The sequence below is a fragment of the Trachypithecus francoisi genome, unplaced genomic scaffold (assembly GCF_009764315.1).
Source record: "Trachypithecus francoisi isolate TF-2019V2 unplaced genomic scaffold, Tfra_2.0 Lachesis_group11, whole genome shotgun sequence".
Taxonomy (NCBI): Eukaryota; Metazoa; Chordata; class Mammalia; order Primates; family Cercopithecidae; genus Trachypithecus; species Trachypithecus francoisi.
In genome coordinates this window covers 57,318,402-57,344,611 of record NW_022681456.1, presented here as the reverse complement: position 1 = coordinate 57,344,611, position 26,210 = coordinate 57,318,402, and the positions used below count along the sequence as shown (strand labels likewise).

At 37.8% G+C, this 26,210-nt stretch overlaps 1 protein-coding gene across 13 annotated transcripts in view; it reads right to left on the bottom strand.

The window, feature by feature from the left end:
• The window catches only part of OSBPL8 (oxysterol binding protein like 8), a 231,126-nt gene that overhangs the window by 38,150 nt on the left and 166,766 nt on the right, over window positions 1-26,210 (bottom strand). For all 13 annotated transcript variants that reach the window (XM_033221204.1, XM_033221206.1, XM_033221208.1 and 10 more), the window contains 6 exons: window positions 23,027-23,097; window positions 12,289-12,366; window positions 9,501-9,602; window positions 7,309-7,512; window positions 3,626-3,710; window positions 1,863-2,034 (listed from right to left, as the gene is read on the bottom strand). In XM_033221204.1, coding sequence (XP_033077095.1) covers window positions 1,863-2,034; window positions 3,626-3,710; window positions 7,309-7,512; window positions 9,501-9,602; window positions 12,289-12,366; window positions 23,027-23,097 — 712 coding nt within the window. The remainder of the gene's footprint in view (window positions 1-1,862; window positions 2,035-3,625; window positions 3,711-7,308; window positions 7,513-9,500; window positions 9,603-12,288; window positions 12,367-23,026; window positions 23,098-26,210) is intronic.

Below are 26,210 nucleotides of genomic sequence, written 5' to 3'. Positions count from 1 at the left end.
AAAAATTATATACAACATTTATTGAGAATTTACTATGTGCCCGACAGTGTTCTAAGTGTTTTACATAGTGTTAATTCACTTAATCTTCAAAATAACCCTATGAGATAGGTAATATTATTATTCTCATTTTATAGATCAGTAAACAGAGGCATAGAAAAGTTAAAAACCTGGAGAAATGTGAAAAGATGATACTCTGAGCTCTTTGCCTCTCTACCAATTGGGACTAAAATCTTCCAAAACCAAAATTTTAGACTTCTTGCTAGATATTTTTCTTAGTTTTTCAAACAGCATCACTTCCATCAATCTCACTGTCACCTATGGTATGAAGAAAAAATGCAGGTCCAGATAATCCGATTCTCAACTGAACTCAAATAAATTATGACTTTCCGCCTGTATATGAAGGTTTCCAAAGTCACCTCACGAGTCCAAGAAAAAGATATGAAAATGGTAAATGGTAAACAATTATATTAAATTCTATTCGTCTGAAAGGTTTAATCCTGAGCAAAAATCCAGAGAATTAAAAATGAAAATTTCAGCTGAAGGAAATGAACCTATGACTAAAATCAAGTAAGTTTTGCTGAATCTACCCTATTCTCACTTAAAGTGATTAGGGTAAATAGTCTGTACAAAAAGGGGAAAGTCTTGGAAAGAGGTTCCAACAAACACTCATTCCTCTGTCAGTAGCCCACCCCATTCCATCCTATCTCACTCAGGCACCAGGTATTTGGGATTAAGGTAAAGCTCCAGATTGTAGGTCTGCAAAGAAATAAGATAAAAGGTCAGGTAATGGAGATTTTCAAGAGAGTAGGGAAAAAAAGAAAAAAAAAAAACAAAAAACCTGGGCAACATAGTGAGACTATGTCTCAATAAATAAATAAATAAATAAGCAAGCCAGCCCAGTGTGGTAATACAGGCCTGTAGTTCTAGCTACTGGGGAGGCTGAGACTGGAAGATCGGCTTGAGCCCAGGAGTTCCAGGTTACAGTGAGCTATGATTGTGTCACTGCACTGCAGCCTGGGCAACAGAGTGAGACCCTGGCTCTAAATATTTTTTTAAAGTAATACAGAGAGAGAGAGAAAAAAAAAGAAACAGGTAAAAGGATAGGGAAGAAATGTCTAAATCAGGCTACATGGAGAAGAGGAGAATAGCAGTCTAACTTTGAGAAGAGCAACCTCAATGCTGATGAAAGTGACTACAGAGCAGAAGCCAAGGAGTGGGGAAAGGGAGGAAATGGAAAAGTCTGATGTTTTTCCTGCAAAGCAACAAAAAGACCTGAATCTCAAGAAAGTCTTTGCACTACTGTCCAGTTTCCTTGGAGAAATGCTTTTTTAGTGTTAACTACAATAAATCCTTCAGGGAATAAAACCACAAATAGGCTACAGTTTCATTCCAAACAGGATATAAATGAATTTCACAAATACCAGGTAGAGTAAGTCCAGTGCCATTACTAAAAACGTGTTACTCTATAGAAAGATAGATTATGTCTCATAGTTATAAAGCTCCACATATGATGTAATATTTGAGACTGATCTTGAATACATGGACAGGAGAAAAAAGCAAGGAGTAGGAGGCAGAAATCATTCTTAATAGAAGGTACATCATGCACAGACAAGGTGAATAATTAGCATGGCTATATTTGGGAAAGATAAAGTAAATCACATTGGCTGGAATCCCTAAGGAAATACATTTCTACACCTGATTATAGCAGCTAAACAAATTTTAAGCCAGGTCTTAGACCATATAACAGGAAGATATGCAAATTTCAGTCCTCGATACACTACTAAAATTCTAGGCCTGCAAACTAATTTTGTGAACAGCACAGTCTCTGAAACATTACCAAATCAGTGGCAAAATCTACTTACTGGAAGTTGTCACCACTGTGGAGATTGTTAGCACGTAGTAAGCCATAGAAAGTTACATGTGTGCTATCTGATGAAACGCTCAGATCATGTTCCTTTCCTTCTCTGATCATTGTACGTTTAAGAAGACTAGAACATTTCAAAGCCAGCTCCAAAGCGTCCATCCAGCACCTTCCTAAATGAACACAGATTCATAAGCAGTATAATTTTTAAAACTATGAAACTAGCATGCATCTTAACTTACCCTGTTACCACTATTTCTTTTAGAAACGTGCACTAGGAAAGTTAATCTGAACATAACATCTGCTAGAACTTCTTAATGCAATCTTTCAGTTTTCCAAATGCTTTTCACATACTAAGCAGCTACAAACCACTGATAAATGAATAGTATACAGCATGCATTAGAAAGTATATCCAATCTAAAATAAACATACTTTATTTTTCTAATCTTAGAACATTAACATGCAGTATAATTTGAAGGTATCAAGCAAGGTACATAAAATATACTGGAGGATTTATGGTTCTACTGTAAACAAACTATCTGAAGTAACTGTTTTTGATAATAGGAAGTCTATCCTCAAGATTAACATCCATTCTATTTGTATGTATGAAACTTTTTAAGTCAGGAAAATGCCTATATAATGCTACTATTAACTGCCATATTAGTTAAGAGAAACATTAATAGTTTTATTTTTTAAATAAAAATTTAAAAGTGAATTAGCAGAAAATTTTTCACTTATATTTGTTTGGGGCTCTTAATTTTCATATATATCACTTCAAGATTTGCTGGGAATATCAGTCAAGTAAAGCATTTTCATACTGAAAGCTCATACCTATATTTTAATTTAAAAAAATCATCTGAGGCCAGGTGTGGTGGCTCACGCCTGTAATCCCAGCACTTCGGGAGGCCAAGGCAAGCGGATCATGAGGTCGAGTGTGACACCATCCTGACTAACATGGTGAAACCCCGCCTCTACTAAAAATACAAAAATTAGCTGGGCATGGTGGCGTGTGCCTGTAATCTCAGCTACTCGGGAGGCTGAGGCAGGAGAATGGCTTGTACCAGGGAGTCGGAGGTTGCAGTGAGCTGAGATTGTGCCACTGCACTCTAGCCTGGCAACAGAGCGAGACTCCATCTCAAACACAAAAACAAACAAACAAAAAAACATCAGATAAAAGTAAACTTTGGAAGGTTACAAGATTCCCTACACCAACCTTGTCTAAACTACGAAACATGAAAGCATGAAAGTGAGGACAAAATCTGTTATTAAGATTTGAAAGCTACCTTGATATCATTTAAGTGTTTCTCTCCCCATATTTGCTTCATGAATTAAGTATTAAAGGAGGAATAAAAAAGGTTGTGCTCGAATGTCTTATGTAAAAAAAAAAAAAAAAAGTATATGTCTCATAAATGGTAACATTTAGTAGTAAAATATAAAAAGTATTAAATGTATCTTTAAAATAAAACATGAGTTACCATAAAGATCACTAACAAGTTAAAAGGTGTTAATATGTCCATGGAGGATGAAGAAGAAAACTCTGAACTGCTAACTCATCGGTAAATCACACAATGCTTCCTTTCTATCAGATATCCCTATTTGTCTATTAAGTTACTCATATATTTAGCATTCAAAGCAATTTATGATTACCATGCTTCTGCTGCAAATGCCATACTAAAAATATATTTCCCCAGAAAAATACAAAGTGGCATAAAAAAACTTTTAAAAATGAAGACCAAAATCCAATCCAACAAAAATTATACTTACCATCTGACTCTGAAGTAGCTCGGATGATCAAATAACTGCTAGGTAAGGGCTGAGTAATGGATCCAACCGCTTCACCTTTTGGACCCTTAATAACAAAATAAACAAAATAAATGGTAGAGAGTAAGTATTATGAGATCTCAACTTTATACTATCCAATATTATCTGCAATAATCTAAATCAGGTATGGATTATAATCTAAAAGCAAATAAGCTTTAATTTCATCATTCTTGACAATGCAAATGTTAAGTATTAAGAAAAATTTTCTAACAAATATATCTCCTTAGCAGAAAACTGAACAAATTAATTATCACTTAAATATTACCTCTACATATTGCTTACATACTAAAAAGAACCTGCAATTTACCATAGTAAACCAAATTTTAACTTAACAATGTCCATCCCATGGATACAACTAATGAGATAAGAAATACTAAATTTCTAGAAGGCTAAAGAAAGCATCTGGAAATAGAATTATAATTCAAAAGAAAAAGAGATGAATTTTAACTGGGTCTAAGGAAAAATATATCTCTACTTTAAAACCAATGACATATACCTGTTTTTAAACACCAACTATATAAGCTGATTTTATTTTTCCACATGAAAGAAAAAGAAATTCTGTTGTTGTTGTTGGCTAGGGTTGTTTTATAAGTATACAATACCAACACTAATTAATACCACCAATGCTAAACTTAGGTAGACACAAATCTGGAAAGGAAACTAAGTATTGAATTTAAAATATAATTTTGATACAAAAGCTTAATTTTTAAGTTGTTTTCAAAGGGTTCTTTAAAGTTATCGGGTCAAAAAACAAAACAGATTTCCGCACAAAACGTTAGAAAGTAAAGATGTAGATTCAAAATGAAAACAGAAAAAAAATTAATATGGCTTTAACAAATACCGTAACCTGCATTTTCAAATAGCTTTACAATTTATGGGCCAGTTCCTAAAACCAGTATACAGTGGGACATGGAATCAGACTGCCTGGGTTTCAATCATAGCTCCATGCTAGAAAAACAGAGTTCAATCTCTTCATGTGTATAATGGGAAGAAACTGTATCCTCCTTATAGGTATGAGAATTAAATAAATGATTTCATGTAAAATACTAAAGTACCTGACATGAATTCATAGCTGTTACTATTTCCTAGTCATAAACACTGGCTTCCAAAATATTTAAACAATATCCTAAGTAGGTTTTGCTTGTGGGAAGTATTTATATAATTATACAGATTTCTCTCTTCTTCCAATATTAAGAATTAAATATTATAAATTTGACATTAAAATACTGATTTTAATTGACATTAAAATCATTAATATAATGGCCTAAAATTTATTTTAATGCTTGCAATTCCTAAGAGTAGAATACTATATATATACACACACACACGTGTATATATATAATATTTTTGTATATGTGTATATGTATACATATATTTTGTTGTTGTTGTTTAAAGGTTTTGAAAGTCATTTTCTCCACTTGAGAATCGCTTAATATATAAATGTCAGAGGTTTGGGGGTTTAAATTCTTTCCCCTGCGGGAAGCACCTAACCTCAGAATGGAACTAACTCGGTAATCCCAAATTTATTCTCGCTGTGACTCCAGACTACTGAAATAAAGATTAAAAAGTACAAGTTTTTTCCTAAGTGTATGTATATTGCGTTATTAAGCAATACCTTCCCTGCCCCCCAAAAAGGATTAAGCTACTTTTAGTTAATCATAATCTCAATTAGGTGGTTTTCCCTAAAGGAGAAATTCTAACTTCTTTATTCTATGATAACTGGCCTTCTTAGAAACTAAAGCAATGATCATTTTGTAAAAACTCAAACTAGGCTAGGCATGGTGGCTCACATCTGTAATCTCAGCACTTTGGGAGGCTGAGGCAGGAGGGCCCAGGAAATCAAGACCAGCCTGGGCAACACAGAAAGACCCTATCTCTACAAAATTTTTTTTTAAAAATTAGCTGAGCATGGGCCGGGCGCGGTGGCTCAAGCCTGTAATCCCAGCACTTTGGGAGGCCGAGACGGGCGGATCACGAGGTCAGGAGATCGAGACCATCCTGGCTCACACAGTGAAACCCCGTCTCTACTAAAAATACAAAAACTAGCCGGGCGAGGTGGCGGGCGCCTGTAGTCCCAGCTACTCGGAGGCTGAGCAGGAGAATGGCGTAAACCGGGAGGCGGAGCTTGCAGTGAGCTGAGATCCGGCCACTGCACTCCAGTCCGGGCGACAGAGCGAGACTCCGCCTCAAAAAAAAAAACAAAAAAACAAAAAAACAAAAATTAGCTGAGCATGGTGGCATGTGCCTGTGGTCCTAGCTACTTGGGAGGCTGGGGTGGGAGAACTGCTTAGGCACAGGAGGTTGAGGCTGCAGTGAGCAATGATCATGCCACTGCAGTCTAGCCTAGGTGACAGTAAAATCTTGCCTAAAAAATACACATACATACACAAAACCACTTAAATTTGACTCACTTATTCTGTTAGTATAATGCTTTTTTTTTTTTTTTTGAGACAGGGTCTTGCTCTGTTGCACAGGCTGAAGTGCAGTGGCATGCTCATGGCTCACTGAAACCTCCTTGATCTCTCTCAAGCTCAAGTGATCCTCCCACCACAGACTCCTGAATAGCTGGGACTACAGGTACATGTCACCACACTCGGCTAATTTTTGTATTTTTTGTAGAGACGGGGTTTCACTATGCTGCCCAGGCTGGTCTCGAATTCCTGAGCTCAAGCGATCCAACTGCTCTGGCCTACCAAAGTGCTGAGATTACAGGAATGAGCCACTGCATCCAGCCACAGTAATGCTTTTCAGTTATAAAAAACATTAATGCTTCAACTTTTTTTTTTTTTTTTTTTTGAGACGGAGTCTCGCTCTGTCGCCCAGCCTGGAGTGCAGTGGCCGGATCTCAGCTCACTGCAAGCTCCGCCTCCCGGGTTTTACTCCATTCTCCTGCCTCAGCCTCCCGAGTAGCTGGGACTACAGGCGCCCACCACCGCGCCCGGCTAGTTTTTTGTATTTTTTTAGTAGAGACGGGGTTTCACTGTGTTAGCCAGGATGGTCTCTATCTCCTGACCTCGTGATCCGCCCGTCTCGGCCTCCCAAAGTGCTGGGATTACAGGTTTGAGCCACCGCGCCCAGCCTAATGCTTCATCTTTAAAGACACCTGTCTCTTTCTCAAGAGTAAGTAATTAAAAAAAAATTTTTTTTTAAGAGTAAATAAGATTGCTTCTGCTTATAATAGGCTTCCCATCACATCTTTACATCACTACAGGAAAGACCACAAAAAAAAAAAAAAAAAGGCAATTTCTGTTCCAGGGATTCTACTTACCATTTTGATAAAGAGAAAAAACATGGGGCGGGCCACGGGAAACAAAACAAAACCAACAACAATAAATATAATACAATGTTACAAAGCTGAGTTAGTAATTGCAAACTGAAAAACATAGTACAAATTGAATCCCCAAGGGCAAAAGAGATAAAAAGATGCAATATAAAAAGACCTCAAAGGCAAAGCTTTTTGGTGCACATTTTGTTGTGAGTAGAGGCAGAATGGGGAATAATGCACTGGAAAGCACAACAGATTTATAAGTCCTGGCAGAGGATTAAACTCATTTGATTGATTTATCTCAGTTCTATTCATGGATTATCATCTTTACCTTTCATCTATATAACAAGCGCTTACATACCTTCACTGCCCAAATAGATTGCTCCAAAGGATGAAAAAGTTTGAAACAAAAGCCATCCTTTTTTGATGGACGTTCAATGATTTCACAGGCATTCAGAAGAACTGTTCCTACCCACTGACCATTTTTTTGGGTTTTATAGATCAGTAGCACCCCAGGTTTCAACACACACCATAACTTGGTCCAGCTCTTTAGAGTACCACGAATCTACAGAAAGATAAATTTATTTTAAAAATGAAGATCTGTTCCCCAAGGTCCAAACCAAAAAATTTGCAAATATGATGTTTTAATCTGAAATTTCCATAACATGCACACTTTAAATATTTTATGTAAAAGCCACTACATGGCAAGCACGGCAAACAGACATGAAAATGACATGGCTCTTGTTTCTAAGATGCTTAAATTTTAGTGAGAGACAGGCCAACAGTTTCGAAATAGTGTACTAAGTAGAATAATTTTCCTAATCTCCCTGACCAGGTCAGGGGCCATTAAAATATACTTTCCTAGTACTGAGATTCTTCTTTTTGTAACATTGATCATGGCTATAATCTTATTTGTGTGTATATGATGATTCTGCTTAAAATAACTTTTCCCCTTTACCACATCAACAGTGCTGAAAACACTGCTGGAACACACTAGGCATTCCCTAAGTATTTGGTGAGTGGTAGGAAGAGAAAATAATTTCCTCCTAGCCCCTAAAATTACCTTATTCAAATTACTTTGTTCCCAGTAATTACATAAAGTATGCCATATAAATTTATTGGAGGATATTTTAAAATACAAGTTACATGAATCCCTATACTCTCATAAAATGTTCCTTATCCTAGGGTTTAACGCTATGTCAATAGTAAGTCTAAAACTACTTTTTCTATAAATTTCTATTTCCATCACCTATTAAAATTGTATCTATGCAATTCAGTGAATTCAAAACAGTGAAAGGATGTTAATATTTAGATCAAAAATAAGAATTATACTTTTATTTACTGTAAAACATCTGTTATTTCAATGCACCTACATGAAGTATGAAATAATACAGGATTCCCTAATCCCCCAAATAGGCACACCACAGTAACTCTCAACAAGAAACACTTAGAAAGAAGGAGTTTGGAGCCAGGCATGAAGAAAAGAGAAAATCTAAGATATGTGTATATGTAAAAGAATGGTAAGACAAGAGAGGTGAAAGGAAGACAGGTACTCTGAAATAACATTTTGGATCGTGGAGATGCAACAGAACACGAAGGACAAATTATCAGAAGGAAGGTAAGGTAGAGAAAGTCAGCCAGAGAATGTGTTGGGGACTTAATAGAAGGCAGCTTTAACTCTGAAAAACCTAAGTGAGAACTTGAGCTAATGCACTTCTAAGTAGAGTCAAAACAAGTTGGAAGGTGTTATTAGCACAAGATTGAAAACCCTAGAATTAGTTACCTGAATTGTCAGGGAAACTATCACTAGACTCTCATTTTAGTGAGGGGAGTCCTAAGACAGATCTCATAAGGCTTATGAGGTCAGAGGCCTTAGTAAGTCTTGGCAAAAGTGGAAAGTTTTCAGGGTTGGGGTGATTCTCAGGTACACGCCAAGTACTAAAATTTTCTGTGAGTCAGAGTCCTACAAGATCACTCTTAAACTTAGGATCCCTACAGCTGTCTTTCAGATAAGAATGAGAAAGAGGATAGAGTGACCAGGATGAAAGAAAAGGAAATAAAAATAACCAGAGGCCAAAAGAATAGGGTCTGGAAACAGCAATGTGTGCCTGTCTGATAATTAACAATTTTCATTTTTAAAAAATATATTATGTATCCAACTATTTAAAAATAGCTTTTATATTAAGTTTGTCTCATCTTTTCAATAATATACTAAGTGTACGGTAATACTTAACAATAATTGGAATAGCAAGCAAAGTATTTTTTACAGCACATTATATTAGACAACATATCACACAAATCTAAAAGCTTTTTTAAAAGAACTGCTATACTGTATGTAATTGATGCTACTGTTAAGAAAGACATTAAGATTCCTTCTCTTCATTAAGATGGGAACACAGAACCTCCGGGAATACAATAATAGTTTCTTTGCCAGTGAAAAACAATCATCTTAGGAGTTGTTTTTGTCTTGTAGGCTTTAGGTATACTCTGGGCTTTTCCATCCCAGTAGATGAACATCCAGCAATCTGAATTCATGATTCAAAACACACTGACCTTCAACCAATCAGCCATAACAATAACAGAAGGATCTGTGATTGTACTGAGCAGCTCCTTTGTGGCTCTTTTCTTTTCTTCTCGGTAATTTTTCTTTTGTACCTATTTTATAGAAATAATAGAAAAGCTAAAAACTCAACAGAAATGAGCAATTTATTTTAAGTTCAGGGGTACAAACGCAGGTTTGTTATATAGGTAAACCTGTGTCATGGGAGTTTGTTGTACATATTTTATCACTCAGGTATTAAGCCTACTACCCATTACTTACTTTTCCTGATCCTCTCCTTCCTCCCACCCTCACCCTCTGAAAGGCTCCAGTGTGGGTTGTTTCCCTCTGTGTGTCCATGTGTTCTCATGATTTTGTTTCCACTTCTAAGTCAGAACATGCAGTATTGGTTTTTCTATTTCTGAGTTAGTTTGCTAAGGATAATGCCCTCCAGCTCCATCCATGTCTCTGTAAAAGACATGATCTCATTCTTTATTATGGCTACATAATATTCCATGGTGTACCACATTTTCTTTATCCAGTCTCTCATTGATGGGCATTTAGGATGATTCCATGTCTTTGCTATTGTGAATAGTGCTGCAATGAACATACACATGCATGTGTCTTTATAATAAAACGATTACATTCCTTTGGGTATATACCCAATAATGGGATTGCTAGGTCGCATAGTTCTGTCTTTAGGTCTCTGTGGAATCACCACACTGTCTTTTATCCTAATAGTCTAGTATTCTAAAGAGGTTTAGAATTCCAGAATCTGACAATAAAAATACTATAGTTTTTTTTTTTTTCTTTTTTAGCAGGAGTTAGTCTTAGACAACCAAGGTTAGAATCTAGTTTTTCTGACCACTAGTGCAGTTCTACATATCTTTTAAATAATTTTACCTCTTTTTTTTTTTTTTTGAGACAGTCTCACTCTGTAACCCAGGCTGGGGTGCAGTGGCGGAATCTCAGCTCACTGAACCTCCATCTCCTGGGTTAAGTCAATTCTTGTGCCTTGGCCTCCCAAGCAGCTGGGATTATAGGCATATGCCACCATGCCCGGCTAAGTTTTGTATTTTTTGTAGAGATGAGGTTTCACCATGTTGGCCAGAATGGTCTTGAACTCCCGGCCTCAAGTGATCCGCCCACCTCTCAACGTGCTGGGATTACAGGCGTGAGCCACCACACCTGGCCAATTTTACCTCTTTTTAATTACACAATGCATTAACACAATCTCACAATAAAAATTTCAAACATAAAGCTAGAAGCCATTTTTATTATACCCCATCCTATTCCAATCCTCTAAATTGATGACTGTTAATCTTCTGGAAAATACTGTCTTTTCAGACCTTTTCTAAGTAACAACCTATAAAACATTTACATTTTGTGTTTAGCATGCAAAAAGTTCCCCCAGTAAACATTTTTTGAAGATTATTCATGTCTGTATCATTCTCATTCTTTTAAATGTTACATAGGATTCCTACTGCAAATTAAAATAATAAGAGCTCTAACACTGAGGGCATTCTGTGAACCAGCCACAGTTCTAAGCACTTTACTTGTATTGTCATTACCTCATTTAATCCTCACAACAACATTGTGAAGCAGAAGTATTATTATCCTTGTTTTATAGATAAGAAAACTGAGGTAGAGAGAGTAACCTGCTCAGAATCACACATTTAGTAAATTGTAGAGTCAGCATTCAAACAGAGGCAGACTAGCTCCCAAAGCTATTCTTTTAACCACTGGCCTATACTGCTTCTAAAATATTTATTAATATATTATCTTACTGATAGAAACCTTCTCTGTTACCAATTTTTTCAGATAACAAAGAATGCCACAACTGTTTGCAATTGAAGTTTTGCTCTCTTTCCCAATACTAACATGTAAGTTATACATAATTAAGAAGCCATAACTATAAAATTAGTTTATCCAAAATATCAAAGTTTCACCTTCATAAGTAAGTTAATTCTAATCATTTGGGGAATCAGCAGTGGACTAATGAGGTCTTACTGTTGCTTTGTTGTTATAATTTGGATAGGGGAAGAGTGATGATAACCTATTAGTGACTACATTTTTAAAAACTAACAAAATCTTACACCAGAAAAGTTGTATTTAATGATAAACAGACTAGACATAATACAATTTTAATAATTCTGTACCCCCAAAACTTTAGATTTTGGTCTTTATTAATCCATCTGATTTAATATCGGATGCAAATACAAATATATATAGGACCAGGCATGGAACACAAATGGTAAAATAGACTAGGCAGGAACCAGAGCCAGTTGGAAAGCAAGTGTTTCTTAAGCTCCAGATTCTATGGCCACTCAGGAAGGTAAGCCCAATGCTACATATTTCTCAGAGAAATTGGATAGCTGAACTTTTAACTAACTGTTGGGTCAAAATTTTAAAACATTATGCAGGTCAGGTTCAGGCCATGACCCAGGAGTTAGCAATCTCTAATTTCAATGGGTGCCAGAGTTCCCATCAGGAGTTCCACAACACAGGGATGATATACCTAGTTCGGATACATTTGTGTAGAGATATCAAGTCCTTAGCCTCTGCAGCTGCCATTTGAGGCCTGAAGCAGTCTGCTCTGGGACAGTCATCAATCAGCCTTATCAGTTGACCACAGTGTACCATACAAATATTAACATTTTCTATGTGTGCCTGCCTGTCTGCACCACTGGATATTTTTTCTTTCTTTAGGAACACACATATATATTTATCTTATTAGCCTACTTCCAAACACACATGCAAAGCACAATGTAAATTACCTTTCAGAAATAACTGGAAACTAACCTTAAGAGATTCTTTTTTTGTGAGTTTGCTTGAAGTTGAACTGTCCTTCTCTGAGCCATTATAAAGTTTAGATTCAGACTGAAATCATATAGAAACAGAAGAGAAATAATTAAATCCTTCAGATTTTCTACACATAGCATAAAAATTAATGTTAAAACTATGTGACATCTTTCTCATTTATTGCTATGATTTAAGCAAATGTCAGTTTTCAAATAGAATTTTTCCCTATATAGTATGTCTTTAAAAATGAATCCATGTTAAATCCATAAATATAAAAAAGTTAAAACTAATCAGTATACAAACCTACAATGTGAAGTTAAGTAAGATCATTTGTAGATTTTACATTTTTTTTTAAAGAGTATTTCTGGCCGGGCGCGGTGGCTCAAGCCTGTAATCCCAGCACTTTGGGAGGCCGAGACGGGCGGATCACGAGGTCAGGAGATCGAGACCATCCTGGCTAACACGGTGAAACCCCGTCTCTACTAAAAATTACAAAAAACTAGCCGGGCGAGGTGGTGGGCGCCTGTAGTCCCAGCTACTCGGGAGGCTGAGGCGGGAGAATGGCGTAAAAACCCGGGAGGCGGAGCTTGCAGTGAGCTGAGATCCGGCCACTGCACTCCAGCCTGGGCGACAGAGCGAGACTCCGTCTCAAAAAAAAAAAAAAAAAAAGAGTATTTCTAAGAACATATATAATTATTTATTCCTAGGACAAAAGTAGCCAAAGTAATGTTATCTTTTAACAGTTTAAATATTCTTAAAACAAACAAACAAACAAAAGACACAAATTCTAACAAGCTGACGCACATATTGCCCTGCTTCTACTCCTCCTCCAACAGGAAGAAATACAAACACTTTTAGAAACCAGTATTAAGTCACTCTATCTAATTTGTACAGTGTGTAAACACCAATATTTCTAGGATCTACTACTTTCTACCTATCAAGTGAGTGGGATTTCCTCACTAAATTATTCATGTCTTAAATTTCTTTCCAGACTTTCAGTTTATACTTCACATTTTCATTTAATCTTCACAAGAATCTTGAACAATAGGCACAACAGATTGTTTTATCTCCATTTTACAAATCATGAAAGGGAGGCTCAGGAAGGTTGATTTTCCAAACTAACAATCATTAACACTGCAGAGATCAGAACCCAGGTTTCCTAATGTAATGCTTGTTTAAAGAGACCACATAGGTTCACCAGAGTAGAAAAGCACAAAACTTAAAAGCTCTATTTATTTTGGAAAAACAAAATTAAACATACTGCTTCAATGTCCAGAAGTTTTATTTTTAACTATTGTTAGACACAGCAGAAGGCACTTAAAGTTCTTAGCAGTACTCCTAAGCAGTGCCAAGAAAGTATACAGAACCTGATCCAAATGGTGGCTTTCAAATGTTGAGTGGCCAGATGTGCATAATATTACTAGATATTATCAAGGATACACACCTTTGTATACAATTCCCTCCATTTTTAGATTAATAAGAACAGATAACACATTTATTTGTCAATGATACCCAGTGTGTATCACCCAAAGAAAAGAAAGAACTCAGTAAATATCTAATGAATTAATAAAATGAAAATAAAATAGGTACTTGCAGCTCATTTCTCTCCTCTCTCCTAAAAACACTTCTGTTACTTGGTATGAAACATGGGCTATTAAGGTGATATTAACTGGCTGAACCAGAAGGGAAATGCAAACAATTTTCAATGTAGAAATCAACCTAGTTAAACTTTTGGGAAAGTTACTCCTTTAAGAACTGGAGTTGAAACATCACATTAATTACTCCAATGATGATGGCATATATTGTGATACCAAAACAATTTCATAACATTCCTCAAGCCAAACAGGTTTCTGTCTTCTCCTTGGCCCTGGGAACACGAAATGGCATGGCTATTGTCAGAGGAATATGATGGCTTAAAATTATTAGGAGATTCTACTTCCCACAACTTAATAGGATAATGTTTACAGTAGTGTACTTTTTAGAAACTATTAAACAAAAAATGTTAATAGTATTACCTTAAAAGTTAATGAATATTCATGGTTGTTTACTATTTACAAAGTACAGTTAACTCTTGAACAACACAGTTTGAACTGCGTAGGTCCACTTATAGGCAGATTTTTTTACACTGAGTGTACCTGCCTTTCTTGCTTCCCCTACCACCTCCTCCACCTCTTCTGCCTCTGCCACCTGAAACAGCAAGACTAACTCTTCCTCTTCCTCCTCAGCCTACTCAATGTGAAGATAACAAAGACAGACCTTTCTGATGATCCACTTCCACTTAATAAATAGTAAATACATTTTCTCTTCCTTATGATTTTTTAAAATAACATATTCTTTCCTCTAGCTTACTTTATTGTAAGAATACAGTATACAATACATATACAAAGTAAGTGTTAATTGACTACGTTATCAGTAAGGCTTCTGGTCAACAGTACACAATTACAGTAGTTAAGTTTTTAGGGAGTCAAAAGTTATATGCAGATTTTTATACGCACAGGGGAGTGGAGGGTCAGTGCCCCTAACCTCCATGTTGTTCAAGGATCAACTGTATATGTTAAACATTTATATACTCAAAGCAAACTTAGGAGATAGTAGTTGTATCCCTCTTTTACTAATGAAGACACTAAAACTAACAGATTACATATCTTTCCAAAGTCGCAAAGCTACAAAGTGCATGAGCTGGCATTTGTACCCTCATCTAATTCCCAGCTTCATGTTCTTACTTATCTCACTATATTAATTTCTCATCTTTTAAAACTGTTCATATGGTATCTTAAAGTTAAGATCTATCTTTACGAACAAGAAGAAATCTGTGGCCGGGCGTGGTGACTCACGCTGGCAATCCCCGCACTTTGGGAGGCTAAGGCGGGAGGATTGCTTGAGCCCAGGAGTTCAAGACCAGCCTGGGCAACATGGTGAGACACCATCTCTATGAAAAACACAAAAATTAGCTGGGCATAGTGGCATGTCCCTGTAGTCCCAGGTATTCAGGAGGTTGAGGCAAGAGAATCACCCGAGCCTAGGAGTTTGAGGCTGCAGTGAGCAGTGACTGCACCACTGCACTCCAGTCCGGATGATAAAGTGAGACCTTGTCTTAAAAAAAATCAAATTTGTTTCCCTAACAATTAAGCTCTAGCTTGGTTATTCCTAAAAGATTACTGTACATAGGGACCAGCAGGCCAGAAGGGTGTCACATGAGCTTGGTAAACCGACCTCAAGGAATCTTTAACTCACATACCTCAAGGAATCTCTGACATAACATGCAGTCTAGTTCTGAAATACAAAAAGGAATGACCACGTTCCAGTCTTTTCTACATTACTACCTCAGTTTTTTAAATCAAAACACCTTTCAAATGCCAAAAATGTAAATGATTTTTTTTGTTGGGGATATTTTACTAAACTAAGTTTCCCGTCCTTCATAAACTTTACTGACCACTCTCTTAACGATGACCATCAAGATAGGCAAGTTTAAGGTATATTACTGCTTGCCTCTTTGTTAAATGGCATTAGAATGCTTAGCATGTTATATTTTTTACTTCTTTCCTTCTCTTTTTCTTCTCTCTTTTCCCCTTTAACTGCTGTCCCCTTATAGGCTCTGTGACTTTGAGAAGTTAATTTCATCTGTCAGTCTTAGTTTCTTCATCTGTAAAATGAAGATACTACTACTAATTCATAGGGTTGCTTTGAGGGTTAAATGATACGTAAAGTGTTTAACTTAGTACTTGGTAATATATTGTTTGAGGTTTATGACTATATCTCAGATTGCAGGTGCTATCAAAAATCTGACCTTTAGAGATTTAAATAATGGGACATTTATTTATTAAAATACTTTGCAATTTGCTTTGAAAATTATATAATGCTACAGATATAAGGAACAACAAGGATAATGGTAAGTTACTGTGATCACATCAGACATTTTGGTTTAGAAAGGTTTGTTAAACGTCCAGGTAAATGTATGTTTTTTTTTTTTTTTTTTTTTTGAGACGGAGTCTCGCTCTGTCGCCCGGACTGGAGTGCAGTGGCCAGATCTCAGCTCACTGCAAGCTCTGCCTCCTGGTTTACGCCATTCTCCTGCCTCAGCCTCCCGAGTAGCTGGGACTACAGGCGCCAGCCACCTTGCCCGGCTAGTTTTTGTATTTTTAGTAGAGACGGGGTTTCAGCGTATTAGCCAGGATGGTCTCGATCTCCTGACCTCGTGATCCGCCCGTCTCGGCCTCCCAAAGTGCTGGGATTACAGGCTTGAGCCACCGCGCCCGGCCGTAAATGTATGTTTTAAAGCAAGTAACAGATGATTCAGCAAACCTACAAGGCAAGTAGTTAAATGGTTGAAGAATCAACTTAAGAGATGTGAGCTCAAAAACCCCTTATCCTTTTAAAAGAATTCCTTTTATCCCACTAGACACATTAGTTATGTTGTAATTCCTTTTGTTGAGATGGATAATTAAAAATTCATTTTAAAATGCTACTTTGTTTGGGATAATCTGATTAACCAACTTTTCCAATTCACTTATTCATACAATGAAAAAGCATAGGAAAAGGTGCATGAGAAAGAGGAACTGCCTTATTTTATTTTTTGAGACAGGTCTCACTCTGTCACTCAGTCTGGAGGGCAGTGGTATGATCACAGCTCACTGAAGCCTCCAACTCCTGCGCTCAAGTGATCCTCCCAACTTAGTTTCCCGAGTAGCAAGTCAAGGTCTCGCTAGGTTGCCCAGGCTGGTCTCAAACTCCTGGGCTCACGCAATCCTCCCACCTCAGCCTCCCAAAGTGCTGGGATTACAGGCAAAAGCCACTGTGCCCAGCTCCTTTATTTTTAAATAATGTCTTGGGGATGAGGCAGGTATATTTTATTGTGTTAATCAGGCTCAATTAAGAATTTTAAGAAATAACATTTAACCTAAAATCCTGTGACCAAAATGAGAGTATTCATATTTTCTGCATCAAGTTGGGAAAAGTTAAAATTGTTTGATGTTCTCAGTTATACAACTCAATCATGAAAGGAATAACAAATCTTGTTTTCCAAAATTACTCAGATAAGAATAAAAATCTTCAGAATTCCACAAGTATGAGGTTTAATGATAAATGTAAAATTTTACACTGTTCTGAAAAACAAGAGAGTTGGTTGCATGCTCATACATATATACAAATTTATATATTTGAGACAAGGTCTCACTTCGTCTCTCAGGCCAGAGTGCAGTGGCGCAAACAAAGCTCACTTGCAGTGTCAACCTCCTGGGCTCAAGCATCTCCTGCCTTAGCCCCCCAGGTAGCTGGGACCACAGGCATATGGCATGTGTCACTACACCTGGCTAATTTTTGTATTTTTTGTAGAGATAGGGTTTTATCATGTCCAGGCTGTTCTTAAACTCCTGAGCTCAAGCAATCTTCCCATCTCAGCCTCCCCAAGTGCTGGGATTACAGGCATGAAACACTGTGCCCGGCCGCATGTTAAAATATTTGAAGACAAAGGAGCAACTATAGACATCTTAAGCTAACAGAATAAACTAAGATTAAATCTAAATTATGAGAAAATCAGTAAGTTTCAGCTCTTGGAAAATAATATGATGAGTACAATTTTACTTATATACCAAATAGTTATGTTAAGAATACCATTCATTCACTCTAATGCTTTATTCATAAAATATCTTCTTAACTATCTATTGTTAACCAGCTACTTTGTCAGGTACTTTCTGCACCACAATCTGGGAGGTAGATCTTACCTCCCCTGAACAAAAAAGAAAACTGAAGCCACTGTGAACTCTAGTTTTAAGACTTATTATTTTGAGTCTTGGGGAATTAATTTGTCTGAGCCTCAGTTTGTTCATTCATAAAATGGAGCCAACAATACCTGTCTTCCAGTATTGTTATGAATGTTAAAATGGCCCAAGTAAACTCTCAACAAAAAGTAGTTATTAAGTTGGGCATGGTGGCATGTGCCTGCAGTCCCAGTTACTTGGGAGGTTGAGGTGGGAGGACTGATTGAGCCCAGGAGTTCGAATCCAGCTTGGGCAATATAGTGAGGCCTTCATCTCTTTAAAAAAACAAAAAAATTAGCTACTAATGGCTGGGCGCAGTGGCTCAGGCCTGTAATCCCAGCACTTTGGGAGGCCGAGACGGGCGGATCACGAGGTCAGGAGATCGAGACCATCCTGGTTAACACGGTGAAACCCGGTCTCTACTAAAAATACAAAAAAATTAGCCAGCTGTGGTGGCGGGCCCCTGTAGTCCCAGCTACTCGGGAGGCTGAGGAAGGAGAATGGCATGAACCTGGGAGGCGGAGCTTGCAGTGAGCCGAGATCGTGTCACTACACTCCAGTCTGGGTGACAGAGAGAGACTCTGGCTCGGGGAAAAAAAAAAAAAAAAAAAGTAGCTATTAATAACATTGTAACTAACAGCTAAAAATTTATAGGTAATAGGAGAGTCAAGATTCAAATTGACTCTTTCCATTTTAAAGCAGCGCTGCCCAGTAGAACTTTCTAAATGCCAGATGTCCTATATCTGAGCTGTCCAGTGTGGCAGCCACTAGCCATATGTGGTTACTGAGCATTTGAGGTATGACTAGTGTAACTGAGGAGCTAAATTTCTAATTTTATTTAATTTTAATTAATTTAAAGATCCACATATGATTAGACGCTACTGTACCCAAAGCATAGTTCTAAAGCTTGAGGTTTTTTTTTTTTTTTTTTTGGTCCCCCTCATTAAGGCACACAGCTTCATTTAAAGTACGCACAGTTCCTTTTCAGGCCTCCCCCATTAAAGGGTACATATAGATGGCAAATAGGTAGCTGTGGTATGTAGATCTGTGTGTTTTGGTGTTTAGGCTTTGGAGTAGGAATACCATTATACCATGTATTCACCAATTCTAGTATTAATTGCTTGAAAATAGGTCTTTAAAAAAAAAAAAACTCTATAAATCTCATTGTATTTCTAGCTGTGGCAGACCTAAGATAAATTATTTCCTACTTTCTTTAATAATACAGATCATGTAAAATGATTGACAGAGCTCAAAACTCATTACCCCAAAATACAGGGGCATACTGACTCTTTTAAGCTGAAGGAAACTGAGAAAACTTGAAAAGCAGAAAGGTCACTCTCTGACCTTCTGCCTTTCTGCTCTAAAGCAGGCCACAATATAATTCTCTGACCTTTCCCTGAAGCAGGTGCTCTACCTATCCTTAGAAGAAAGAACCCAAAGACACAGAGATACCAAGAAGAAGCTGAACAAACAGGCCTTGCTAAATTCCCCGCAGCGTATTAGCATCATATAATACCCCCCAACCTTTGTCTAATCATACTTCTGTGACTGTCTGCCCTTCACCAAACCAAAGCATAAAAATACACAGATTTCCCTGTTCTTTTGGGTCTTCATTTCTGAAAGCTCCTGTGTCACACAGAACTTGTATTAAATACATATGTATGCTTTTCTCTTGTTCATCTTTCTTTTGTTATGGGATCTCAGCCATGAACCTTGCAATGGGGAAAGAAATCTTTTCTCCTGTTGGTGATGCAGGCATTTCTCATATATGTTACATAAATACAAAGTACTTTTAAACTTCTAGCCTAAGTACTTTACACTAATATGATAGATGAACTTTTGTGTAATGTATACATGAAAAGTGGGAATAATATTTGTGTAAAATCCTACACAAATTTTTAAACGTATTGTGCAATCTTCTCAACCACTCTCAAGAACAGGATATGGGGGAGCGTATATGGGTTTAATGGTATTTTTAATTTACTTGGGAGGTATAATGGTTGTTTTTGGTTATGCTACGGCAATGGCTATTGAAGAGTATGCTGAGGCATGGGGTTCAGGGTTTGAGGTTCTGGGGAGTCTTTTAGTAGGGTTAGCAATGGAGGTAGGATTGTTTTTATGAGTTTTAGATTTTGATGGGTTAGTGGTGGTGGTTAATTTTAACAATATAGGGAGTTGAGTGATTTCTGAGGGAGAAGGGCCGGAGGTTAATTCGGGAGGATTCTATTGGTGCGGGTGCTTTGTATGACTATGGGCGTTGGTTGGTGGTAGTTACTGGTTGAACATTGTTTGTTGGTGTGTATATTGTGATTGAGATTGCTCGAGGTAATAGGTTATGTTATTAGAAATAAGGTTAGGGTGAGAGGGATAAGGAAAGAGAGAAAATAAAATTTGATTACACCTTTTTGAGTGGTTGTGAGGATGGAGGTGATAATGTGGGTGTGTGAGATTGTTTAGATTTTTCTAGTCAGATTGAGTCTAGTAAAAGGGAAGCTGGGTTTTGACTTATAAGCAGGTTTTGGTAGGGAGCTGTGCGATGAATTGTAATGGGAAAATATCCTAGTATGTTAGAGAATTTAAATATGTATGATGGGATATCCATTTTAAGTTTATTGGTTATAAGAGTAAGATCCAAGGCTACTAGGAAGCCTAGAGTGGTTATGTACAGGGCCGAGAGTTTTAGGTGAGATGATATTGTTAGTTGGGGAGGTGAGGTGGGAGAGATGCTATTGGTAATGAGAAATCCTGCAAGTAGGCTGCCGATTGTGACGCGTTTGATTGGGTTTAATAGGGTGGGGATGTTTTCGTTAATGTTGATTAAGGTTGGGAAGCGAGGTTGTCCTGTTAAGATGAGGAGAATAGTTCAAGCACTGTAGGCGCTTGTTAGGAAAGTGGCAATGAGAGTGATAGATAGGGCTCAGGCGTTGGTATACGGCGTGTTTGCGGTTTCGATGATGAGGTCTTTGGAGTAGAGCCTGTGAGAAAAGGCATGCCTGTGAGTGCCAGGTTACCGATGGTTAGGGAAGTTGAGGTAAGGGGTATCATTTTAAATAATCCTCCAATTTTTCGAATGTCTTGCTCATTGTTTAGATTGTGGATAATAGACCCAGAGCAAATAAATAGTATGGCTTTGAAGAAGGCATGGGTGCAGATGTGTAGGAATGCTAAGTATGGTTGGTTGATGCCGATAGTGACTATTATTAGGCCTAATTGACTTGAGGTGGAGAAGGCTATGATTTTTTTGATATCGTTTTGTGTTAGGGTACAAATTGCTGTGAATAGAGTAGTAACGGCCCCTAGGCATAGTGTAAAGCTTTGAATTAACGTGTTGTTTTCCATTAAGGGGTGGAAACGGATGAGTAGGAATACTCCAGCTACGACTATGGTGCTGGAGTGGAGTAAAGCTGAAACTGGGGTTGGGCCTTCTATAGCGGAGTGGAGTCAAGGATGGAGACCAAGTTGAGCTGATTTTCCTGTTGCTGCTAAGAGAAGGCCTATCAGTGGGAGAAAGTTTAAATTGGAGTCTAGGATGAATATCTGTTGAAAGTCCCATGAGTTATAATGTAGGAGAAACCATGTTAGGGTTAGGATAAAGCCAATATCGCCAATGCGGTTGTACAGGATTGCTTGGATGGCCGCTGTGTTAGCGTCTGTTCGAGCGTGCCATCAACTAATTAGTAGGAAGGATATAATTCCTACACTCTCCCATCCAATAAAAAGTTGGAAGAGGTTGTTGTTAGTAATTAGAATTAATATAGTGGTGAGAAAAATAAGTAGATACTTAAAAAATTGCTTAATGTTTAGGTCTGAGCTTATATATCATAATGAGACTTCTATAATAGATCAAGTGATGAAAGGTGCAATTGGAATAAATATTACGGAAAAATAGTCTAATTTGAAGCTTAGTGTTAGTTCTAATGTTTGGATGGTTGTTCAATGTCAGTTTGAAATCATTATTTCTTGGTCTAGGAAAATATATAGAGTTGTGGGAAGGAGGCTAGTAATAAAAGCAGATATAATCATTGTTTTTACGTAATTTGGGTACAAGTGTTTTTTTGTTAGGGTTGATAAAGGTAATGATGATCGGGAGGATTAAAGAGGTTAGGGTTATTATGGTAATGGAGGTAAACATGGTTATTACTTTTATTTGGAGTTGCACCAATGTTTTTGGTTCCTAAGACCAATGGATAACTGTTATCCTTTAAAAGTATCCAAAAAATGTAAATTGTAAGAGCAAGCCCAACTGCTGAGAATAACAGAGAACTTAGTCTTTAGAAACAGTTGTCTTACAGTCATGGAAGTTTGATCCCATAAACATAAAAGCTCCTCCTGCTACTAAATCTTGCCAGAAAAAAAGTCGAAAGTCGAATCCCTTCAAAAGTCATAGAAAATCCAGTGAACTACAAACCCACAGGGAAACTGGTTACTGCATCACATAGTGTTTCTCAAATCTGAATATGCACTCTTAAAGAAAAAATGCTCAACAGGCCTAAGAATGTGTCTAAGTATCCCAGTTTGAGAAATACTGATTCATAAACTCCGTCTTATTCTAAGAAAATGTCTGTCAATCGTAGACAATTACTACTGCAAAGATCTGGCTTTTAACTGGTAAAAATATATGTATTTTGGTTGTCATCTGAATGAACTCAAAATACTTAAGAATTTTTTTTAAAGCTATAAACCCTGAGAATATATCTGAATGCAATCCTCAGACTTAAGTTTGAGAAGTGCTGCTATAGCAGAGATACCAGAAACAGTATTACTCTGACAGGAAAACTGGTTACCAATCAGCTGTATTTCTAAGTAACCAACAATACTTACATTAGCCCCAATGGAACTTCACTCTTTTAATACACACTACATGGTTTAGATGTATCAACATAAAAACATCACATAAAAGCTTCACAGGATTTCAGTGTTAGTTCCCTTATCTCAAATACTAGGGAAATGTCATAATCATGTATTTGCTTATATATGCTTACCTTGCTCTTTGACATAGAAAGTGAAGATTCATCTTTGTTTTGAGAAATATCTTCCTTCCCTCTTTCAAAACCTTAAAAAAAGTCAGTATATCAGTATTACTATTTTTGAACATGTATAATAAGTAATTCATTTTCAAGTATAGACTATATTTGAAATAAATCAGTTCAGGAAGCCTGTACATATGGCTTTAAACTATTAAAGATCTCTAAAGGGTCATATCTAGTAAAATCCTTCAGAATTAAGGCTTAGAAACAACAAAGTATTTCCCCGAACCCACCAACATTGTGAAATATCTGTTTTCTTTGCTCCTGCAGAACTTTGCAAAAATTCAGCCCTCATAGAGCTTTTATTCCAGTCAGCTGGTTTCCAGCAATGAATTCTAACGAATGGAACCAACCCAACATACTTTTCATACCTCTGGTGAAAATGGAAAACAATTTCAGACGAGGTGATAAAAGATTAGGGAAATAAATCTGGATTTACTTTTTTAAAATCTTATAATGTGCATATGGTGAGAATTAGATGAGGATACATACAAAGCACTTAGCACAGAGTTTTTGCACACAGCATACATTAAATTAATGTTCACTTTTATTATCATCACTTTCTATTGTTATTGCAAAAGGATGAATCTAAAATACAAGAGTGCATTGGGACAAACATGCATATACTCCTGTAATCACATAACACTTTAATATATAGCACTAAGCCGACACCAACAAACAAATTACTATTACAAAGGTACAACTGGGTGCTTCCAAGATGGCTGAATAGGAACAGCTCCAGTCTACAGCTCCTAGCGTGAGCAATACAGAAGATGGGTGATTTCTGCCTTTCCAGCTGAGGTACCGGGTTCATCTCACTGGGGCTTGTCGCACAGTGGGTGCAGGATAGTGGGTGCAGCCCATCGAGTGTGAGCCGAAGCTGGGTGAGGCATCATCTCACCCAGGAAGCACAAGGAGTAAGGGAATTCCCTTTCCTAGCCATGGGAAGCTGTGACAGACAGCACCTGGAAAATCGGGTCACTCCCACCCTAATACTGCGCTTCTCCAACTGTCTTAGCAAAAAGCACACCAGGAGATTATATCCCGCGCCTGGCTCGGAGGGTCCCACGCCGAAAGAGCCTCACTCTTTGCTAGCACAGCAGTCTGAGATCGAACTGCAAGGCAGCAGCGAGGTTGGGGGAGGTATGCCCGCCACTGCTGAGGCTTGAGTAGGTAAACAAAGCGGCCAGGAAACTCGAACTGGGTGGAGCCCACTGCAGCTCAAGGAAGCCTGCCTGCCTCTGTAGACTCCACCTCTGGGGGCAGGGCATAACCGAACAAAACGCAGCAGAAACCTCTGCAGACTTAAATGTCCCTGTCTGACAGCTTTGAAGAGAGTAGTGGTTCTCCCAGGATGGAGTTTGAGATCTGAGAACGGACAGACTGCCTCCTCAAGTGGGTCCCTGACCCCCGAGCAGCCTAACTGGGAGGCACTCCCCAGTAGGGGCAGACTGACACCTCACATGGCCAGGTACCCCTGAGAAGAAGCTTCCAGAGGAATGATCAGGCAGCAACATGTGCTGTTCAGCAATATTCGCTGATCTGCAGCCTCCACTGCTGATACCCAGGCAAAGAGCATTTGCAGTGGACCTCCAGCAAACTCCAACAGACCTGCAGCTAAGGGTCCTGTTAGAAGGAAAAAGGACATCCACACCAAAACCCCATGTGTATGTCACCATCACCAAAGACCAAAGGTAGATAAAACCACAAAGATGGGGAAAAAACAGAGCAGAAAAGGTGAAAATTCTAAAAATCAGAGCACCTCTCTCCCTCCAAAGGACCACAGCTCCTCTCCAGCAACGGAACAAAGCTGGACGGAGAGTGACTTTGACGAGTCGAGAGGCGAAGGCTTCAGAAGATCAAACTTCTCCCAGCTAAAGGAGGAAGTTTGGACCCATCGCAAAGAAGGTAAAAACCTTGAAAAAAGATGAGACAAACGGCTAACTAGAATAACCAGTGTAGAGAAGTCCTTAAATGACCTGATGGAGCTGAAAATCATGGCATGAGAATTACGTGACACATGCACAAGCTTCAGTAGTCGATTCGATTAACTGGAAGAAAGGGTATCAGTGACTGAAGATCAAATGAATGAAATGAAGTGAGAAGTTTAAAGAAAAAAGAGTAAAAAGAAACTAACAAAATCTCCAAGAAATATGGGACTATGTGAAAAGACCAAATCTACGTCTGACTGGTGTACCTGAAAGTGACGGGGAGAATGGAACCAAGTTGGAAAACACTCTGCAGGATATTATCCAGGAGAACTTCCCCAACCTAGCAAGACAGGCCAACAATCAAATTCAGGAAATATAGAGAACACCACAAAGATACTCCTCGAGAAGAGCAACTCCAAGACACATAATTGTCAGATTCACCAAAGTTGAAATGAAGGAAAAAATCTTAAGGGCAGCCAGAGAGAAAGGTCAGGTTACCCACAAACGGAAGCCCATCAGATTAACAGTGGATCTCTCAGCAGAAGCTCTACAAGCCAGAAGAGAAGTGGGGGCCAATTTTCAACATTCTTAAATAAAATAATTTTCAACCCAAAATTTTGTATCCAGCCAAACTAAGCTTCATAGTGAAGGAGAAATAAAATCCTTTACAGACAAGCAAATGCTGAGAGATTTTGTCACCACCAGGCCTGTCCTACAAGAGTTCCTGAAGGAAGCACCAAACATGGAAAGGAACAACCGGTACCAGCCATTGCAAAAACATGGCAAATTGTAAAGATCATTGATGCTAGGAAGAAACTGCATCAACTAACGAGCAAAGTAACCAGCTAACATCATAATGACAGGATCAAATTCATACATAACAATATTAACCTTAAATATAAAGGGGCTAAATGCTCCAATTAAAAGACACAGACTGGCAAACTGGATAAACAGTCAAGACCCATCAGTGGATCTAGAATTAGAATTACCATTTGACACAGCCATACCATTACTGGGTGTATACCCAAAGGATTATAAATCATGCTGCTATAAAGACACATGCACACATATGTTTACTGTGGCACTATTCACAAGAGCAAAGACTTGGACCCAACCCAAATGTCCATCAATGATAGACTGGATTAAGAAAATGTGGCACATATACACCATGGAATACTATGCAGCCATAAAAAAGGATGAGTTCATGT